At 36.6% G+C, this 20506-nt stretch overlaps 2 protein-coding genes across 2 annotated transcripts; both read left to right on the forward strand.

Moving 5' to 3' along the window:
* The first annotated feature begins 5610 nt into the window (after positions 1–5610).
* Positions 5611–7801, forward strand: LOC125675698 (melatonin receptor type 1B-A-like). Its single transcript, XM_048913483.2, has 3 exons — positions 5611–5635; positions 5739–6239; positions 6538–7801. The coding sequence occupies exons 2-3, from the start codon at positions 5981–5983 to the stop codon at positions 7332–7334; spliced, it is 1056 nt and encodes a 351-aa protein (XP_048769440.1). The 5' UTR covers positions 5611–5635; positions 5739–5980; the 3' UTR covers positions 7335–7801.
* A 6016-nt stretch (positions 7802–13817) lies between these two features.
* On the forward strand, positions 13818–17313 carry LOC125676548 (melatonin receptor type 1B-A-like). Its single transcript, XM_056160501.1, has 2 exons — positions 13818–14645; positions 14991–17313. Exons 1-2 carry the CDS (start codon positions 14372–14374, stop codon positions 15737–15739), a joined length of 1023 nt encoding a protein of 340 aa, XP_056016476.1. The 5' UTR covers positions 13818–14371; the 3' UTR covers positions 15740–17313.
* Positions 17314–20506: the final 3193 nt, after the last annotated feature.

Genomic DNA, 20506 nt, shown 5'->3' on the forward strand with positions numbered 1-20506 from the left:
TATACGCAGAACAAGCTCTCGTGTGTCGAATCAGTTGAGAGATATAAACACCATATGCAGGTGATAATGGAATATTGCTACATAAATATAGGAAGTTGACGATGAAGAAGCTGAAATCATCCCGGTTGTCATACAGTTGACTTGTCAGTTTGCCGTTAATGTCTACATTCAATAAAATATCTAAGTATGAAGCAGAAGTGGACGACTCTGTGGTGTTCTCTATTTCGAGCTCATAGGGATATATCGAACCGACATATGAATGAAAATTATGATTGTTAATAAACAAAACGTCGTCGATATATCTAAATGTCGAGTTAAAGGCCAAAGCAAGATATTTATTCTTCTCAGGTAGACGTTTTTGAACAAATTCTGCTTCATATGAACATAGAAAGAGGTCAGCTAACAAAGGAGCACAATTCGTGCCCATGGAAATTCCAACAGACTGTTGGAAGACCTGATCACCAAAGACCAAAATGTCTCTCAATCCATCTCGTTTTACACATATCTGTCAGTTTCTTTCTGGTTACCTCTGTATCCTGTCGTGACAGCACATGCACAAATTATAGCTGTTACTTCAGTGAAGGATCAAAGAACATGAATGTAGAATTTATTCCGTCAATGAAAGTCAATCATATTTCTAACAAGAGGAAACCTCCAAGCGTGTGCAATGCTCAGGTTGAGCACGTGGCTTTTGCAATTTGTATACACAACCAACATATTCAGTTCTTTGATTCTTCATTGATAACCCTGTTTTTCAGAGGTCATTGAAGCAGCACTATCGTAAGCATGACCTCTAATATTGTCAAAATTGTAAAAGTTCGATAATTTGGCAGATATCACTGCTCCGGTGGTACGATCTAAATGAAAAAGTCCAAAAAACTTCCAAAATGATCGGCTCTGATGTTATTTCATCAAGAAACCTCAAGCACAATCTCAAGACTTCCTTATTTGAAAATCTGCCGGTGACTTCATAAGCAATGATGGAGTAGAAGGCCTTGCCTTGAAGACCACGCAGCAATTTTTTCTGATTATTTTGACCAATGATACTGATGACTTCATTTTGAGTGCTTTTACTGGTGTATGTGGCACTTTTTGGGAATCTCTTTAGGTGCTGCACCAGCTGGTTCGACATCATGACTTTCCAAGATTCAGAATAGCAAGAAAGTTACCTGTTTGGATGCAGTGCTTGTTGAATCGTCTCTGTGTCCATGCAGAGGAATATTTTGTTTCCAACTGAAGACAATAGTTTTCTTTATCATTGACAACAGCCTCATGTTTCTGTCGTACATTTCCTGGTTTTGTTGACTAATTTTGTATGGTAGACTACTCTTGCCAAACTTGTTTTAAAAGTCTGATACTCTATACTTGCCGCCTTATGATAATCGGAACTCTCATGTTTTGCCAGGGATCCATCCTTGCCTACTGCTTTTTTGAAGTTGGTGAATGGTTGGGATACAAAATTGTCATAGCTTCTCTAACCCACATGTGGGAAAAGATCACAGATTTTACAAAGACCACCTTGCAGTTTATGGCTTATATCAACCATATGTGTTTTTGCATCCATAATGCTTGGAAGGAAAGCTTTTTTCCTCTTTTTTAAGTTTTATCTTTGCCGACAAAAACAGATCTGAACGGAACATTTTTGCGATGATACTATTTCAAGTGTAGTTTCTGTTAATTTTACCTTTTCTGAGAATGATAAAGAGGAAAGAGATATTTTGATATTTTGCCAGTAACAATTTCATCAAAGTCGAATCCCGAGAGTAGATTTCTATGGTAAGTTTTTGTCTTTCTCGTGCTCATCTGGGTCGTTATTTGGCACATATTGTTTGAATGACAATTCTGAGAAGGAAAATCCCGCGAAACTTTCTGTTTTTTCAAAGTTGGACTTTCTGTGGCGGACTCTTGAGATGTACAAGATATAATATGGTTTGGCCTCCATTAGATTAAATCTGTATTGTGTGGATGCGTCCACATTATAAACATAGGAGGACTTTGAAGTGAAGGTTGAGAAAGAGGACGTATTGTCTGATTATATCCCTGGTCATTGTTACATTTTGTGCTGAAATATTATGACAATTTATTGATTCAAGGCATTTGCATTTGCAGATCAATGACGAATAGTAGTCGTCTTTCACCGATCGCAATATCTCATTCTGCACAGATTTGGTTATGTCATCTGACACCCTAGCTTCGTCAGAAACGGATGTTTCAAGAACATAGCAAATCTGTCCGTTTGGATGACATGCATCTTGGCGAAGACACCTGTTAATGTTCATCACTAATTCGACAATAAAACCGACTCGACATGTTTGCCTTGTGAGCCCAACAGTGAATTGGAAATCAACTGAAAAATGTCCCCATCCCCAATAACCTCATGGTTGCAAGATTTTGATGCGATGCGTCATTTGGCATCAGCAACCTTGTATCTTCCCAAATAGACGGCGATGAATTACTTAATATCATGTTAGTTAAAGGAAAAACACCCTGTGCTAGCGATTTCTCTCTTATCAAAATCTGAAATTTCAGTAAATATCAACCTTGGAAAGAATTGAATGAGCCGATTCCCATCGCTTTATTCCATCCATTTGAAAGTTGTGGCTTAGCCTATTTGAAGTAGTAATTTGAAGTTATGTCGCAAAATGAAGACAAAATCTGCCGAAATGAATCTAGCGTGTGCGAGCCAAAATAGCACGAGTAGCTCGCAGCTGCAAAGCGATATCTATTTCTCACTTGGAATTCACGTGCATTAGTGAAATGGTGAACATATTATCTGTCCGATTTGAAACTACCAAGAATTAGTATCACTTCTTAATGACCTTGAGTACCAAGTAAAGGTCAAAATTTGAGGTTCTTCGACCGGCACCGGTGACGTCTCAAAATGGACATTAAACAACACATAATTAATCATGAGACTTCATTCATAGCCTCAAAGTCTCAAGCACATACCACTGTCAAGTATGAGATATCTCCTCGAATCATGATAACCTTGATTTGGTAAAATGACCTTCACGAGTTATTGCATACTATCTGGCACGAACAACGCCTGCCTATAATACGTACGGACTTCCCATAGCCAGGCAGCGGTGACTCTGTTGAAGTATAGATGCCATACGGGGCATATTTGTTTATTTGGAGTTTAACGTATATCTCGCACTCGGCACTCAAGGTCATTGAGCAGTGAGGGTCCTTTAATGTGCCGACTCCTACCGTGAAACGAGACCTCAGCTTATACGGTATCACCGATTACATTGATTGAGTTACGTTTTGTTAGGTAATAATTATTATCATTTAATCAGTTCTACTAAAGTATAATAAGATATCGATGGGGTCCTTAATTATCCTTAAAAAATCATTAGAATCAAACCGTATGTTGGGGTCCGAACCCCCCCCCTCCCCCACGAAATTTGTAAGAGGACTTCACCTCTTGACAAATCTCAAGGGATCCGGATCCCCGGCCCCCCTCTTTATCCGCGCATGGATCATGATCATCCCACATACACAACCTTATCACCTTATTTTTCTGATCTGGGATAAACACACTTTTTTTTTCAAATGTTTTGTAAACATGCATTAATGTTAGTTTCCGTTTCTGTCACGTAGTAAAAATCACGTTATCATTTTTGGGATGATCATTAAAGAGACACTACAGTTCATTTTCCGCATTTCAATCACGTGTTCCTTAAAAAATCGTATCAGATACTAACAATTCATAACAATTTGAAAGCCTTGATTTGCTATCAACTGCGCTTTGAAGATCATCCGGAATTCAAAGGTTTCTTCAGGCTGACTCCGATATTTTTCATCACGTGATTTAGAATGACAGCAAACGTGATTTGTAGAAGCTTATCTATATAAATGGAATTATTCGACGTGTTCAGATGAAAATAGCACTTACTTTTAAAACCCTGTGTGTGTATCTCCAAGCTCATGGTTACTAATCGCCACGTAGATTTTATCCTTATGAGTTGTATCTCGTTCTATTTTTTTTCCTTTTCTCGGATAATCTGTCAAAATTCTGCTTTCTCTCACTGGGCGACATGCTGCACTGTTTGCCGTCTGTGCGCATGCGTCTGTAGACCGAAAGGAGGAATCTCAAAATGAATGTATTTTATAGGGCTGTCCAAAAGTATTAATTGTTGAGTTTAAACGAGAATTTTCAACTTTAGAAATGGGTTATTTTCGCAAAGTTTATACATTCAACTATGCAATAAAATTTGATGAAGCTCTGGGATAATTGTCATTTTATGATTTTTGCACACAAAAAAGAAGTGTTAAAAAAGACAAGGTGATAAGGCTGGGTGTATGGGAGTGGAATGTTCATGATACATGCCCTCCAGTGCCTGTGTAATGAAAACATGTCAAATACAAATACTTCGTGTCTTGAATTATTCAATCAGCAAAACACAGAAAAGTTCAATGGTGTCATTTCTGAAAATTAATAACAACCTGCAGGTAGTCCCATCCCGCATAATTTTATAACGGAGAAAATGCAACGGACCAGATCCGGATACGAAACTGTGCCCCTGAATTATCTAGTTAGGCGCTCTACCAATTGAGCTATCTGGCCATCGGTGATCGAACCTGTGTGACCGCTACAATGCACATGTAGAGAAGAGCTATTGCATTACAAGAGCTCCACAAGGCGGGCATATCCCACGCAATAAGTGTCTACAACCTTTTTCCACGAGGTCCCGTAGTGACGTGGAGCTTGGACCCAAAATCAATAGAGTTCTTCTTTTCTTTATTAAAAAGCTACAGGGGAAGTATGAAATCAATGGAGCAAATATTGTGGCCTTTGGCATGTCTACAAGGTCAGTGTTACACACACACATACACACACTCACTCAAACATACTTCATTTCCAATACAACCTGGTCAAATGATGTCTGTCGTATTTCAAAACATTTGCTAGGCCTTTCTTAGTGCACTGATCCTGACTACGGATTACTCCGTTTACCTGATCAAGATATTAACAGCAAAGTAACAACTCAACTTTATGACAAACAGGATGATTTCAGGTTTTCCATCATCAACTTCCCATATATATGTAGCAACATTCCATTATCACCTGCATATGGCATTTATATTGATTCGATACGCAAGAGTTTGTTCTGCGTATGATCAGTTTTTAAATCGAGGAATGCTACTGACAAAAAAGTTGATGTTACAGGGGTTTCAACAGTCTCGTTTGAAGTCAGAATTTCGCAAACTCTATGGTCGTTATAACGATCTAGTTTGCCAGTACAACCTTTTTGGCACAATGATTCTGACTACGGATTACTCCGTTTACCTGATCAAGATATGGGGCTCACTGCGGATGTGACCTGTCGACAGGGGGTGCTTACTCCTCCTAGGCACCTGATATCACCTCTGGTGTTTGCCCAATTCTCTATTTTGTATTCCTTATAGGAGATGAGATTGATCACTGTTCGTTATCTTCACCTTTTTCAAAATGAAACAAGTTTGGGTAGCGTCTATGTACGCACTACTATTATCATAATTTCTAATACGTAAATTTTGGCATTGAAAAATTTGCTGAATGGTGTTGTACATGAAGGAAAGATATTTCCGGGGGGAAATTTTACGAGGCTTGACTAAAGGTCGTTCATTATACAGGTCAAAAAGCAAACAAGTGAGTCAATGTTTTATTTTTGTAAAGTTAAGGGTCTTTTCTTTCCTGTGCAACATTGTACCATAGAACCATTCATTTTACATATTTTATAAATATATTTCAGATTAAACCAATCCTCTTAGAATGTATAACAAAGCAGGACTATGGACGTGTGTAATTTGAGAGATATTAAATGAATATTTTGCCAGGTGATAGATTCTAGAGAAACTATTCGAACACCTTTGCTCGGATTCCTCCTGCTTTTTAAGGAACTGTGAGATTAAAAATACGTTTATCCTTGAAATACTTAGCTTACAGTTGTCTGGTCATGTATTGATTTTTCAAATTGAAAATCACATATTTAAAATGAACGAATCAATCGCAGTAACACCCGGTCCGAGAGTGTTCGATCGGCTGGAGTTCTTGTCGGAGTCCCCAGCAGTGGGCGTGTTTCTACTGATCGTTCTAATATTTGCTTCACTGATCGGAACATTTGGAAACATGCTGATTTTAGTATCCCTTTGCAAGTCTAAGAAGATGAATTCGCTAGAATGTATTTTTATCGGAAATCTTGCAATATCTGACACCTACGTCACACTGGTGGCTGACCCGATGAGCATCATTGGTGAGTATTGCAATAGTTTTTCAAACAAAAGATGCCTGATAGTGACGTCTTTTGCGTTCTTTATTAACGACACAGGGAAAAAAAACTTTATTTCATATTTGTTTTTCTAATCCATTTTTCATTGCGAAAAAGGTTTTGAAATTTAGTATTCAGAAAATGCCTGTTATTGAATGAATCCAATTGATCCATGAATTTTTTATCTTTTAAATAATAATAATAAAAAATGTAATGGCAAATTTCCAGTGAGAAAATTTATTGGGTTAGAATAGCATTTGATGGAATATTTTATTTCTTTCAGCAAAACTAGAGGGTGAGATCTTTTTCAACGCTCTGCCAGGATTATGCCGAACAATAGCCTACTTGTGCACCATTGCTTGTGTAAATTCGCTTGGATCCATAACATTGATGAGCTTTAACCGATATATTTTCATTTGCCACCACAAATACTACTACACACTTTTTAAGAAACGCACCTGCATTGCAATGTGCTTTGGTTTGTACCTAACTGGGTTAACACTTGTGCTGCTGAATTTGGCGGGAATCGGAGATCATTCGTTTGACAGAAAAAGCCTGGAGTGTATATGGGATCGCATGGACACTTATTATTACACTGTGGCATTTTCTGTCATCTTGGTATGGATTCCGGTTACCATCACCGGAATATTTTACTTGAAGATATTCTTAACAGTCCGAAAGAGCACGAGGAAAATAACGGAAGTCACGTGCACAGACCACAACCAGAAATCCGTGAATCTTGCACGTACACTATTCTTTATATATATTATATTTTCTACCTGCTGGATTCCGTACGCCTTGATTATAGTCGTTGACAGAAATGATACATTTCCATACGAAGCCCACCTGGTTCTCACCGCTTTCGGCCATCTGCACCCCTCCATTAACTGGCTAGTTTACTATTTCACCAATAAGAAATTTCACAAGGCTTTCAACAAACTTGTTAAGTTGCACAAGCTTTTCCGCTTGTGCAAAATGAAGAAGAAAGAATCGGCCATTGAAATGTCCAAGACAGTGACTAACTCCAATGATATGTTAACAAAATCACACAACTATTTTTCTTCTACAGCTACAGAGTAACGTGGTTGTTTCTTCAGCTACAGTCACGTGATTGTTTTTTTTTCCAGCTAGAGTTACGTGGTTGGTTTTTTTTTTTTTTTCAGCTACAGTCATGTAGTTGTTTCTTCAGCTACAGAGTCACGTGATTGTTTCTTGTTCTGATGATTGCAAACTGTATTTACATGTACAAGGATAGGGAATATTTCGATAAGAGGATCTCAGGAATCCTTCGTCACTAATGATAAGACTTTAGGATCATTCATGATCAATAATGATTAGACATAATAATTATCCATTAACAATAATAATCAGGCTTCATAATCACCCCTGATTAATTATTGATGTCTATGTACGTGCATTCACCAAGTTACAGAAACGTCAACAAGCATATATAGAAGCTTGTTGGTGCCTTATGTACTACCGGGGATGAAGAGGATAAGTAAGTAATGTACGTGCATTCTGCATTAAATGATTCGGACATTCCTCTCGTACTTGACTCATCCATGTAGACAGGAAGTAGACCGCCATTGTGGTCGTTTCGAATGGACGAAGACATTTTTCTAGAGACATGTTTCAATATTCGAATTTCCAATGCTTTTGATGTCTCTACAAATTGTAATGATAGCCATTTCCTCATGATTGCGTTGCAGTTGTAAACAATGCGCGTATGAATACAGATAAATATATGATAGTATGTCTGTTTTAACGGCTGGGAATTCAATTGAAAACAATACGCGTATGAATACAGATAAATATATTATAGTATGTCTGTTTTAACGGCTGGGAATTCAATTGTAAACAATGCGCGTATGAATACAGATAAATATACGATAGTATGTCTGTTTTAACGGCTGGGAATTCAATTGTAAACAATGTGCGTATAAATACAGATAAATATATGATAGTATGTCTGTTTTAATGGCTGGGAATTCAATTGCCGCTTAGATAACAAACACGGGAAATGTAATACTTGAATAATTTGATAAGACAATTTGATGGTCGTGATCTAACTAACATTTGATCAAAAGAACATTGTGATTGAAACAGATACACATGGTGTAATGTTAATGACATTCCCGCACTTCAGGAAAATTAATTGACCGATCGGTTGTAACGTGTTGGGGATTTTGTTTGTTTGCTTGTTTTTGTGGATTTCTCTCTCTCTCTCTCTCTCTCTCTCTCTCTCTCTCTCTCTCTCGTTTGTTTGTCTTGTAGGAAATAGAATAAGTGATAACAGAATTTTTGAAAAGTTTTCAAAATTAAAAAAAAAATTAAAAGGGGTCCGGGATATTGAAAATAAACGTATCACATTCAGAAGAAAGAGTGTAATTATGAATATATAGAAAGGTTTTGTTTACCAAGCATACAGAGAGCGAATTTTGCTAAAACCAACCAAATTCACAGAAACAGCATTCAAACAAATAGACACGAACTCTTTCACTACCACAAACCAAAATCGATATTTTGAAGAAAAGAAAAAAAAAGAAAAGAAAAAAAAAAAGCAAGGGTGCACTGTACATCAGTTTCTCTGACAACCAACATGTCTTTAATAGATATAAAATTTCCCAATACAATATGCTGTAGATAATAGTATGCAGCGGAAAATGAACATGCTGTCAGAAACAATATAGAATAGATTAACAGATTTTAAAACACTTGCTGAAATGCAAAATGTATTTAGTCATAGGCCTATATAAGCTGTTTGAAATGCTTGCGAATGATATGTAATTTGTAAAAGCTTTGTATGAGTAATCAATATCACTATCGAGAAAAGTATGAAGATTAATGTGTTATAAAGAAAAATATCCAGCCACTATACTAGGAGGAGATTAGTTCCCCCCCCCCAGTGCTCGGGGGGGGGGGGGGGGGGGGGGGAGAGAGAGAGAGAGAGAGAGGTATGGACTAGCTTTGATGAGGCGATTGTCAACCCCTATAACGACAGGAAGCCACAAGCAGTCACACATTGATGTAGATGTATATTATCAATCATTATTTTTAATATTGCACCGCATATAGAAATAAAGTACTATACTTATAACAATCAGTGTTTATATCCATATGCCTTGGTTTTCTAATTACATCCCGCGTAATGTTATGGTTTTTAAAAGACTGTGTTTAAGCTTAGTCGGGGTCCATTCCTGGTAGCTGCTGTATGAATTAGTTCTGACACAACTAATATTCTGACAGATCAGATCCGGATATTGAAATAAAAACAAAACAAAACAAATACCAAACAAAAAGAAGAAAACAATACCCCCCCCCCCCCCAATGAAGCCAACAACAGAAATGGAAAAAACAATACAAACAGTGCAAATTATTTTCAACTGCAATTATATTTTTGATTGTATCAATTATATAACATATTTCTCGATAGATTAAGAATTCGGCAGTTTTCTTTAATCTTTAATTTTCAAAATCCATGACAATTTACTCCCTTTGGCCCTTACTCGGTGGTCCTTAACCTACTTCGGAATTCGAAAACCTTTTAATATTGCAAATTACATATTATAAGGTTTACGAATATAAGGTATGTCCGCGAAATAGATTGTTTCCTAACTCTTAAAATGTAAGGGAGAGCCCAATGATACAATAGCGACAAACAGCAATGGAATTGATGAGCGCAGTATAAGTCAAGAGAGAATGATTCAATTAATGTGCACAATAATTAAACCATTGTTCTCATCTGTTGAATTATTGCACACATTGATTGAATTGATGCGTGCAATGATTTAATGGACGAGAACACTAATTATTGTGCGCATTAATTGAATCATTTTCTCTTGAATTGGATTATAGCGCTCATTAATTCCATTGTTGATATCATAAATTAATTTGTAGACAACAACGATTTAATTATAACGCTCATCTATTCAGCAGAATAATTAATGCTATCATAATTCAATTAATGCGCACAATAATTTAGATTTGAAGATATCATTAACAATTTGAAGAGATTTTTAATTGAATTGTTGCGCGCATCAAATGAATTGTGATATCAGATATCTTCAATTATTTGAGTTTAGCTGATTTGGCGTTACAAATGTCAGTTGGTGGGTGCGTGCGTGCGTGCGTGTTTGTGTTCTTGCGCTAGACACTAATTTACTAAAAACTTATTCTCAAATGAAAAAAGCAATTTGGTCACTGAACTTGTCTCCTAACTTCCTATTCAAAGATCAAACTGGTGGTAGCAAAGGATAATCATTGTAGACGGAAATCCGTATCGTGACATTAATTACATATTTGAATCAAATATTCAGCTAGTTCACTGATGGTATTTAATACGCTTTATATTATTCTGGGAAGGGCTTTTAATCGGATATTAATTAAACTGAACAAATGAAGGATTCATTAAATAAGCTCCAACAGCGAGCTGTCGCTATATGTTGTGATGTATGTCTAGATAATATCATTAATCGTATTTTTCAAAGAACTGACAAGAAAGCAGAGATATACATGTATAGTATAGTGTAATAGATAGGCCTTTCTTCAAATTGTTTTATGTGTTTGGAAGAGGGTGGCCTTTAGATACATATTTCATGTATTATATAATTTGCAAAACAGAAGGTGAAATTACAATCTAAAGGGAACACTGTAAAACTGTATATTGTAGAAAGCTATAATGTCAATCTGATTAAAACCAGATCATGAGATCCGCTCACTTAGATCGCTACACTAGTGTAGCGATAGTGAGCGGATCTCAGGATCTGGATTTAATCAGATTGCTATCATGCCATTGTTGAATTGTTATGATTTATTAATGTTCTTAGACTGCGTTGGTTCAGAGATTGGTTTTTTATTGTAAGGTGAAGATAACGAACAGTGATCAATCTCATAACTCCTATATATAGAATAGAGAGTTGGGCAAACACAGACCTCTGGATATACCAGAGGTGGGATCAGTTGCCTTGGAGGAGTAAGCATCCCTGTCGACCGGTCATACCCGTTAGTTTAAATATATATGAAAGCTTCCCAACATAGTGCAGATTCAAGTTTGTAATAAAGTGCACCGCCACGGCACATGATACGCCCGTCACATATTGTTAACATGAACATATCACCATGAAGAGATAGGTATGCATGGAACCAAATGTCAACCTTCCTTTAAGAATCTTACCCACTTTATGGCCTCATGTGACATTGTTTCAAATATTGATAATGTAAGCTTAATGATTTTTAAAAGGATATAAAAACATTTTCCCAAATGGTTTCAATGAAATGATTAAAGTGCAAGATAGCCCTTTATCCAAGCAAACAACTTACAATAAATGGGAGTACTCAAAAAGGTTGATTTATTCAACTTATCAAAAAATACATATATCAGTATCTGCCTTTGTCAAATCTTCAAGTATAAAAGTAAAATATGCATGGTGATGTCAATATAAATAAATATAGATTAAAAACGGTTATTTCAAATACTGGTGCATCTCCTATGGTGTAGTTATTAATTAGAAAAAAATAATACATCATATATTTCTCAACTGGTTGTGTTAGACTTGAGAAATGCACATCTGCAGCTTTGCTCATTGTATTTTAAGGAATGAAGAACAATGCAGAGCGTAATAAAACATCAAACATTAGTCATTATGTTTATTCTTAGACTGTAAAACTGTCATCTTAGTGAGACATGACAATCTACACCTTGTTGTTGAGATATAAAATAAAAATATATTTTACAATATCATATTAATTCTTAAACTTTATACCAAATTAACTTTCAAAGTAATGGCTACCAATTAGAACTGTTCTAAAATTTGACAGATCAATTAGAAGGCCAGATTCCTCTGCCCAATTCCCGATTGCAAGAGATATAGATAGCATCTCCTTGATCAGATTGCTGTAACAGAAATCTTCTAAACTCATTAATTAATCTGTAATTTGACAGAATGCAATTTTTCTGTTAGCAAAATGCCTCCTGAATTGCTTGATAATTACATCCATGGGACAAGGGAAATTTCTCTTGTTACTGACACAAAAGAAATAATTTGTTTGTTATATACTGCTGTATAGTACAGTGTATATAATGAAGAATGTGTAGTTTCTTGAATTAACATTTTTTAATATGGTTATTGCAATACTATTTCATCTGTTCAGATTTACACAAATGCCCAATCTGCAGCTTTGTTCATTGTATATCTTTTTTCTGAACAATGCCACAGCCATAACAAAACATCAAAATACTAATCATTAAAATAGGCCTTTATACATATTGCAACCATTTGTTGTCTTAGTGAGAAATGATACTCTGCATATAGGTTGCTGAGAAAAAAAATTAAAAATTATATAGTACAATGTCAAATTAATTTTGAAAATAAAGACTAACCACAACAAACAAATTCACTTTCACAAATAATTTCTGGTATATCTGCAATTAAGAGGCTAAGATCTCTCTGCCCAATTCCCTAGAGATAAAGATAACACCTGCTTGATCATGTTGATCAGAGATGCTCTACACAAAACTCATTAATTAGTCTTGTCAAAATGCCCTTTGCATGCTACTCCCATGGGACAAGTGGAATTTCTCATGTTATTGTTAGAAACAAAGGAAACATTACATAGGCTAAAAAAAAGCTGTACAGTATATCATAAAAAAAATATGTGTTTTCTTGATGTAACATTTTTGAATGAGGTTTTCTACAAAACTCTTATATGAGTAGGGATTGTACCAATTATAACATACTTTTTTCAAAAAATCACTTCAACTAAATGTCACAGTGACCTTAAAGTACAGTGCGACACACCTTCTACCTAAGATGCATAAGATGACCAAGTTTCATGATTCTAGATCAAATAGTTTTCAAGTTATGAGCCGGACAGGGTTTTACCATATTTGGCCATATCTTCTTAATTAAAAGTCACAGCGACCTGGTTTTAATGTGCGACACACCTTCTACCCAAGATGTATCAACTGACAAAGTTTGATTATTCTAGGCCTTATAGTATTTAAGTTATGAGCCGGACACGAAAAAGCTAACAGACGGACGGACGGACGGACAGACGGACGGACATGAAGGCCATAACATAATACGGCCCGTCTTAAGACGGGCGTATAAAAACCATGCATGGCCCCCGAGTCGCGGTCGCCAATTATTATCTGGCGGCCGCCAGTTAATTTGTGGGGCGGCTGCCAGTTAATTTATCGGGCGACCGCCAGTTAATTTAACTGGCGGCCGCCATTTAATCGATATGGTGGCCGCCACTCAATTTAGATGATTTCTATGGCGGTCGTCAGTTATTCAACTCCTCTCTCTCAAAATGAAAGGGGTTCAATCCCACTCCAATGCTTACTAATATGGATGTGATATACAATTAATAGCATTAGACTTTTGCTTTTCGAATGTGCTGTTAATTTACAAAGTTATATAAATGTTTACGATATCAAATGTCGACAAATTCGCGCACGAGCAAATCCTCACGTGTACTTAATATACCAACGTATCAGGCACGTAGAACCAGCGAGCTGACCCTCCGCTTTTTTGACAATGTTCATTTTCTATTATTTTCATATGATAACTGAGCCCCCTCCCTCCAATTTAGGAGTGCGAAGTTTGGGTAAAAGAGACATGCATTTCAGGTTCTTTTTCTGCTGTCAACAACTGTAGAAGACAATATCTCCCCCGACTGTCCCTACAATTCGAAAAACGAGCTACGTGTTTGCGTACTATTCTAAATCTTTCCAAAATAATCACTCGGCAATAAGAATTAAATTGTTTTTGGAAATTGGCAGCCGCCATGTATAAATTAAGTGGCAGCTGCCATTTAATTTGTATAGTGGCCGCCAGTTAAATTCAGTAGCGGCCCCCAGATGAATTAAGTGGCGGCTGCCAGTTAAATGAATATTAATTCCATACCCTATCGGCTTCCGTAGGAATTAATACAGATGAGAATGACAAGGCATATTATTAAAAAGAAATGCCCACAGATCAATCGATCGTAAAGACTAATAACCAAGACTAACAGTATTTCATACATCGGCTATAGATTGCTAAGAGATGCGACTTCTATAAGAGCACAGAAATATCTTTTTGCCAGAGGAAGAAATCACTTTGACTAACATACCGATGAATATGGAGACCATGAATCGCACAGAATTTCCACTTTCGCTAGAAAGAATTTTTGAACGTTTTGAGTTCGTATCCGAGTCCCCTGTATTGGGAGTATTTCTCATAGCCATATTAATTTTTGCGACATTTTTCGGCACTTTCGGAAATGTGTTGATTCTGGTATCGGTTTGCAAGATTATCAAGATGAAATCACTGGAGTACATTTTCATCGGAAACCTGGCGATTTCGGACATGTACGTTACTCTGATTGCAGACCCAATGAATATCGTCAGTAAGTATATTTCAACGAAAACTAGAATTTAAATAATCTAAACTATTTGTAGCACAATGGAGCCGGATTAATTCCTTATGATCATAATCAGTAAATTATTATTATTATTATTAATTATTATTTTTAGAAATTAATATTGTTTTATGTCAGTTGAAAGGTCAGTGCTTCTATAGGGAGATAAATACATGGAAACCGCACAGGTTTCTTACCGACAAGCACTTGTAAATTAAACAAAACAATACCCAGATCCATGTACAGCATTTTAAGATACATTGCCAGTATCATTCTATTTCTTCATACTTCTAAAATGTTGTCCGACTTAAATGTGCCTCTATACCATTTTAGGTAAATTGGAAGGAGAGAAATTTTTCCATGCCTTTCCGGGTCTGTGTCCAGCAATCGCGTGCTTGTGCACCATATCTTGCATCAGTTCCCTTGGCTCCATTACTCTCATGAGCTTCAGTCGATTTATTTTCATATGCCATAACAAGTACTACAACATTTTATTCAAAAAAAGCACGTGCATCGCCATGTGCATTCTTCTTTATCTAGTGGGTCTTTTCTTAGTTCTGCTAAATTTCGCCGGGATTGGGGATCATTCTTTTGACGGCAAGAGCCTGGAATGCATTTGGGACAGAATGGCCACGTACTATTACACCGTGGTATTCTCTATTGTACTTGTGTGGATTCCAGTTTTGTTCACAGGAATGTTTTACTTGTGTATTTACTGTAAATTTCGTAAAGCTGGCAGGCAAGTTGCGGACATCAACTCCTACATGCACCGGAAGTCGATCTGCTTTGCGCGCACCTTGTTTCTGATTTACGCCGTTTTTGCGACATGTTGGGTGCCGTACGCACTTATTATTGTGGCGGACAGGAAGAATACGTTTGCCCATGAAACACATTTGATTATTACAACGTTTGCACATCTGCATCCCTCCATTAATTGGCTGGTTTACTTTCTGACCAATAAAAACTTCAATCTTGCATTTAATTCACTGACAAAGTTGGCCAGGTGTTCTAAAAAAAACAGAGTAAAAATAATACAGGTAAAACCCATTAAAAATAAAAATGAAAGGATCATAGGGAACTAGCGCACTTGTCACCCCTTCTCATTATTTTAATGAGTTTTGTTCCGATCACCAGACCTGTATACTGTATAAAACAGCATCTAGTCTATCCACACACCCACAAATACTGAACTTTTTTCTAGAAAATAAAACCCACTTTGTCAGCTCATCTGAACTGAAGCCTCAAGCGAGCTTTGCTGATCAAAATTTGTCCGTCATATGTTAACGTCGTTAACTTTTCACACGATCAAATTCTACTCTGAAACTGCCTCGCCACTTTTAACCAGACTTGACGATAGGTACCAGGGTATAGAATTAATATTCATTTAACTATCGGCTTCTGTGCAAACTTGCTTTTGCAGTATCGTTTGCTGAAGGGGATTAAACTTTGATCATTTGAACAAACTTAAATCCCCTTCACATACATGTAGGGGTGTTTTGTGCAAAGTTTGGTTGAAATTGGTGCTGCTGGTTCTGGAGAAGAATATTTTTAAAATTTCTGAGTGCATTTTTGCTTTGATCTTCCCTTGAGGATGGGCGTTGCCCTTCATTTGAACAAACTTTATCTACTTCATCCAAGAATTTTTTTTGCCAAATTTGGTTGAAATTGGTCCAGTGGTTCTGGAGAAGAAGTCGAAAATGTGAAAAGTTTACAGACAGACGGACGGCAGACAACTGATATTTGAGCTTTCAACTCAAATGAGCTAAAAATTGCGGTAAATCCTTCTACTTCACAGTTTCTTTTTAAAAAAATAATATGATCGTTCACGAACATCGAATAAGAACAAACCGCCCCGGTGGTCTGGAGGTAGAGCGCTCGCCCCGCATTCGGAAGATCGATAATTCGAATCCCGGCCGCGACAGACCTAAGTCGTTAAAACAGGTAAGCATCAGGTGTAAATATCACGGGTCCTCGGAGATGACATTAAAAACGCATGCCCCATGTCACAGTAGGTGTGACACACTAAAGAACCCTCACTGTTCAATGCCCGTAAGCTCCGAGTATAGGCCTAAATTTGGGGTCCTTCATCGGTATTGGTGTGTGAAAAATTCTCAAGAGGGACGTTAAACAAGATACAATTGATCGAATAAGAACATCACAATATTTAATTGATAATTGTGCGTATATTGTTGTTTTATTTTAATATAAAAAAGAAATAAAATACAGGAGTTCTGAGTATAAATGTGTGTATATACGTGCTTTTTAATATCTCTATTACTTTGACTAAATTGCAACCAAGTGTGTATGTGTGTATTTATGATAGTGACTTTCTAGCTTGGGAGAAGGCTTATATAGGCTCTGTCTGTTTGTCTAATCCTATTATATGTTATATATAATGAAATACTGTTTAAATGATGTGTGTATCTATATATGTATTTGCTGAATAAAAGAATTGTCCAAATATAGCCATGTTATGGTAATGTTCCCGACTTGTAGAAATGAAATGAAATCTTATCTCAAGCAGAGAGAGAGAGAGAGAGAGAGAGAGAGAGAGAGAGAGAGAGAGAGAGAACAGTCAGCCGTATGTACAGCATAATTCTATACAAAAATATTGTTTGTGTTAAAACGTATAAAATAAATTATGTGTATGTTGCTTTGTGTGGTTTTTTGTTTTTGTTTCAAATTGTTTGTTGTTGTTTTGGGTTTTTTTTTCTTTCTTTTTTTTAAGATTCTCATTGTGATCATTACAAAGAAAGAAATATCTGTAGTGTCAAAAAAAAAAAAAAAAAAAACCCAAAAAACCATCAGCTTCTGTAGAATTTATCCTTTCTTTCATCCATTCATAATGGGGTTGGGATTTTTTGTGCCAATTTTCAGTTTTTTTTTTTTTTTTTTTTTTTTTTTTTTAGCAATGTGCTTCCTACATATTGTAATATCTATGGTACATACGAGAGTCAAAACAGAGGACATTTGCTGGACAGTGGTTTTTTTTTTTTTTTAAATCAACGTACCGGTATAGTCGTGATTGTGAATTTTAGCAGAACAAGCTGATTAATTCAACCATTGTTTCTCATTTAATATCTATACTGCTAAATGAGCCACACTACCATTATTATAATAGGAAATAAATCATTTTAATACTTATCATAAGGTGACTAACAACATAGTATATGTATCGTTTTTCAGGAGGAGCCCACACAAAAATCTTGACAAGCAAACAAAGAAAAATCAAAGTGCGGTTTCACGGCTTAGGGTGGATCGATCCCCATATGACTTATCAATATTAATGGTTAAAATTGGAAAATCTTTATTAATTTCCACTCAGTATAGTTTAATTTAATCAATAACCAAAGAAAATGTGTATGTTGCCACCTTTTTAAAGATGTCAGACAGTACATGTATATATCAACATAAAAAAATCACACATTTTCGTTAAACAGAATAATGAAAATTAAAACTTGCTGAAATGACAAATTTTAAATGTCAACAGTTTAAGAAAACTGGTAATTAATAGGTATATAGAAATTAATTGTGGATATCAGTGAAATCATTGTGTCATAGACATGCAGGAGAGGGAATTGCAGCAAAGGAGTTATTGCCCTTGACAACATTTTAAAAACTAAAAATAATTGATTATCTATGGAAAATAAAAACTTTTTCAGTATCAAAAGTTTCCAAATTTTTTAATTTATTCAGTGAATGAAATTCCTCTGAAAGATATATTTTTATCATGCGCAAAATTTAATCAAATAAAGATTTTGCAAAAACTTATGACATCACGAGGATCGATCCACCTTAAATTACAAATTACGTAGTACCCTATGCCTCTATTACCCAATAATAGAAAGAAACTAGACGTTTACCAGTTATTTACAACAACAAAATCAGTTTCATGTTAAAACCTACAGTAGTAGCACACTGTCGCAGTCTTTGTGATTACCAGCAGAGAGGTGATGCCTCAGCTGAAGTGAGTTGAATGTCCCAAGAATTATTAATAACCCAAAGGATTTTTTTTCTTACATAAATTCTTTTAAGATTGGGCTGTACATTATATTCAAGTAAATGTTTTGTGAATTAATGAATTCAATTCTCAATTCAACATGTTCAACGCAAAATAATGTAAATATCTAAATTACTTTCATGAAGGAATAGACGCTTCAAGTATTTTTTTTTTCCTTTTTAATTATCTTTTACTCGCTCCCGATGTTGTATAAATCAAACTCCCAAAATTATCTTTCAAACGTTCCTTTAGTTTAATTCACTATTATTTTAAGAATCTACATGCATTGGGTTAACGCCAAAATTGTAGCTCTCTAATGATAAATCCTACCCCCCACCTCCTCAGAGACCTACAGTTCTGTAGCTAGCATTGCGTTTTACCCCCTTCCTTCTCAGTGTCTGACGATAACCCTCCCCTTTCTTTGTACATGTATTTAATGGTGACCCCTCTCCTTTCTTGGAAACTGAAAATGACAACCCCTCCTTTTTGTCCAAGAGCAAACTCCTCTATGTCTGACTGTGACTTCTCCGTCTTCTCTGAATCTAAGGGTGACTCCTCCCCTCCCTTGTATTTAACGGTGGCTCCTCCCCTTCTTTGTATCTAACGGTGACTCCTCCCCCTTCTTTGTATCTAAAGGTGACTCCTCCCCTCCCTTGTATTTAACGGTGGCTCCTCCCCTTCTTTGTATCTAACGGTGACTCCTCCCCCTTCTTTGTATCTAAAGGTGACTCCTCCCCTCCCTTGTATTTAACGGTGGCTCCTCTCCCTTCTTTGTATCTAACGGTGACTCCTCCCCCTTCTTTGTATCTAAAGGTGACTCCTCCCCTCCCTTGTATTTAATGGCGGCTCCTCCCCTTCTTTGTATCTAACGGTGACTCCTTCCCCTTCTTTGCATCTAAAGGTGACTCCTCCCCTCCCTTGTATTTAACGGTGACTTCTTCCCCTCTTCTCTGAATATAAAGGTGACTCATCCCCTTCCTTGTATTTAACAGTGACTCCTCCCCTTCTCTGAATCTAATGGTGACTCCTCCCCCTTCTTCGTATCTAACGGTGACTTCTTCCCCTTCTTTATATCTAACAGTGACTCCTCCCCTTCCTTGTATCTAATGGCGACTCCTTCCCTTCCTTGTATCTAATGGCGACTCCTCCCCTTCCTTGTATCTAACGGTTACTCCTCCCCCTTCTTTGTATCTAATGGCAACTCCTCCCCTTCTTTGTATCTAACGGTGACTCCTCCCCTTCTTTGAATTTAACGACAACTCCTCCCCTTTTTTGAATTTAACGGCGACTACTCCCCTTCTTTGTATTTAACGGTGACTCCTCCTCTTCTTTGTATCTAATAGTGACCCCTCTCCTTCTTAGTGTCAGACGGTTATCTTTCTTGTGTCAGACGGCGACTTTTCCCCATTTTTGAGGCTGATGATGACTTCTCTTTTTTCTTTGTGTCTAATGGTGAGACCTATTTTTCATTTTTCTTACTGTCTGACCTTAACTCCTCCCCTTTTTCTATTTGGCGGTGATTTCTCCCCTTTCTTTGTGTTGAACGGAGTATCCTCCCCTTGATTGCTTTTGAAAGTGACACTTCCCTTTTCTTGTGTTTCACGATGACTCCTTTCTACTTCATTGAATCTGCCATTTTAGTGTCTAACAATGACCATTCCTCCTTTGAAGCTGATGGTGACCCCTCCCCGTTTTGTGTCTGAAGTTACCCTCCATTTCTTCCTCTCTGACAGTCTGATAGTGACCCTTTCCCTTTGTTCTGACAGTGAACCTTCCATTTTTTTTGTGTCTGACATTGACCCTTCTTCAGGTGGCTTATTGCAACCCCTCCACTTTTGTCTGATGGTAA

Source organism: Ostrea edulis, chromosome 3, assembly GCF_947568905.1.
Source record: "Ostrea edulis chromosome 3, xbOstEdul1.1, whole genome shotgun sequence".
Classification (NCBI taxonomy): domain Eukaryota; kingdom Metazoa; phylum Mollusca; class Bivalvia; order Ostreida; family Ostreidae; genus Ostrea; species Ostrea edulis.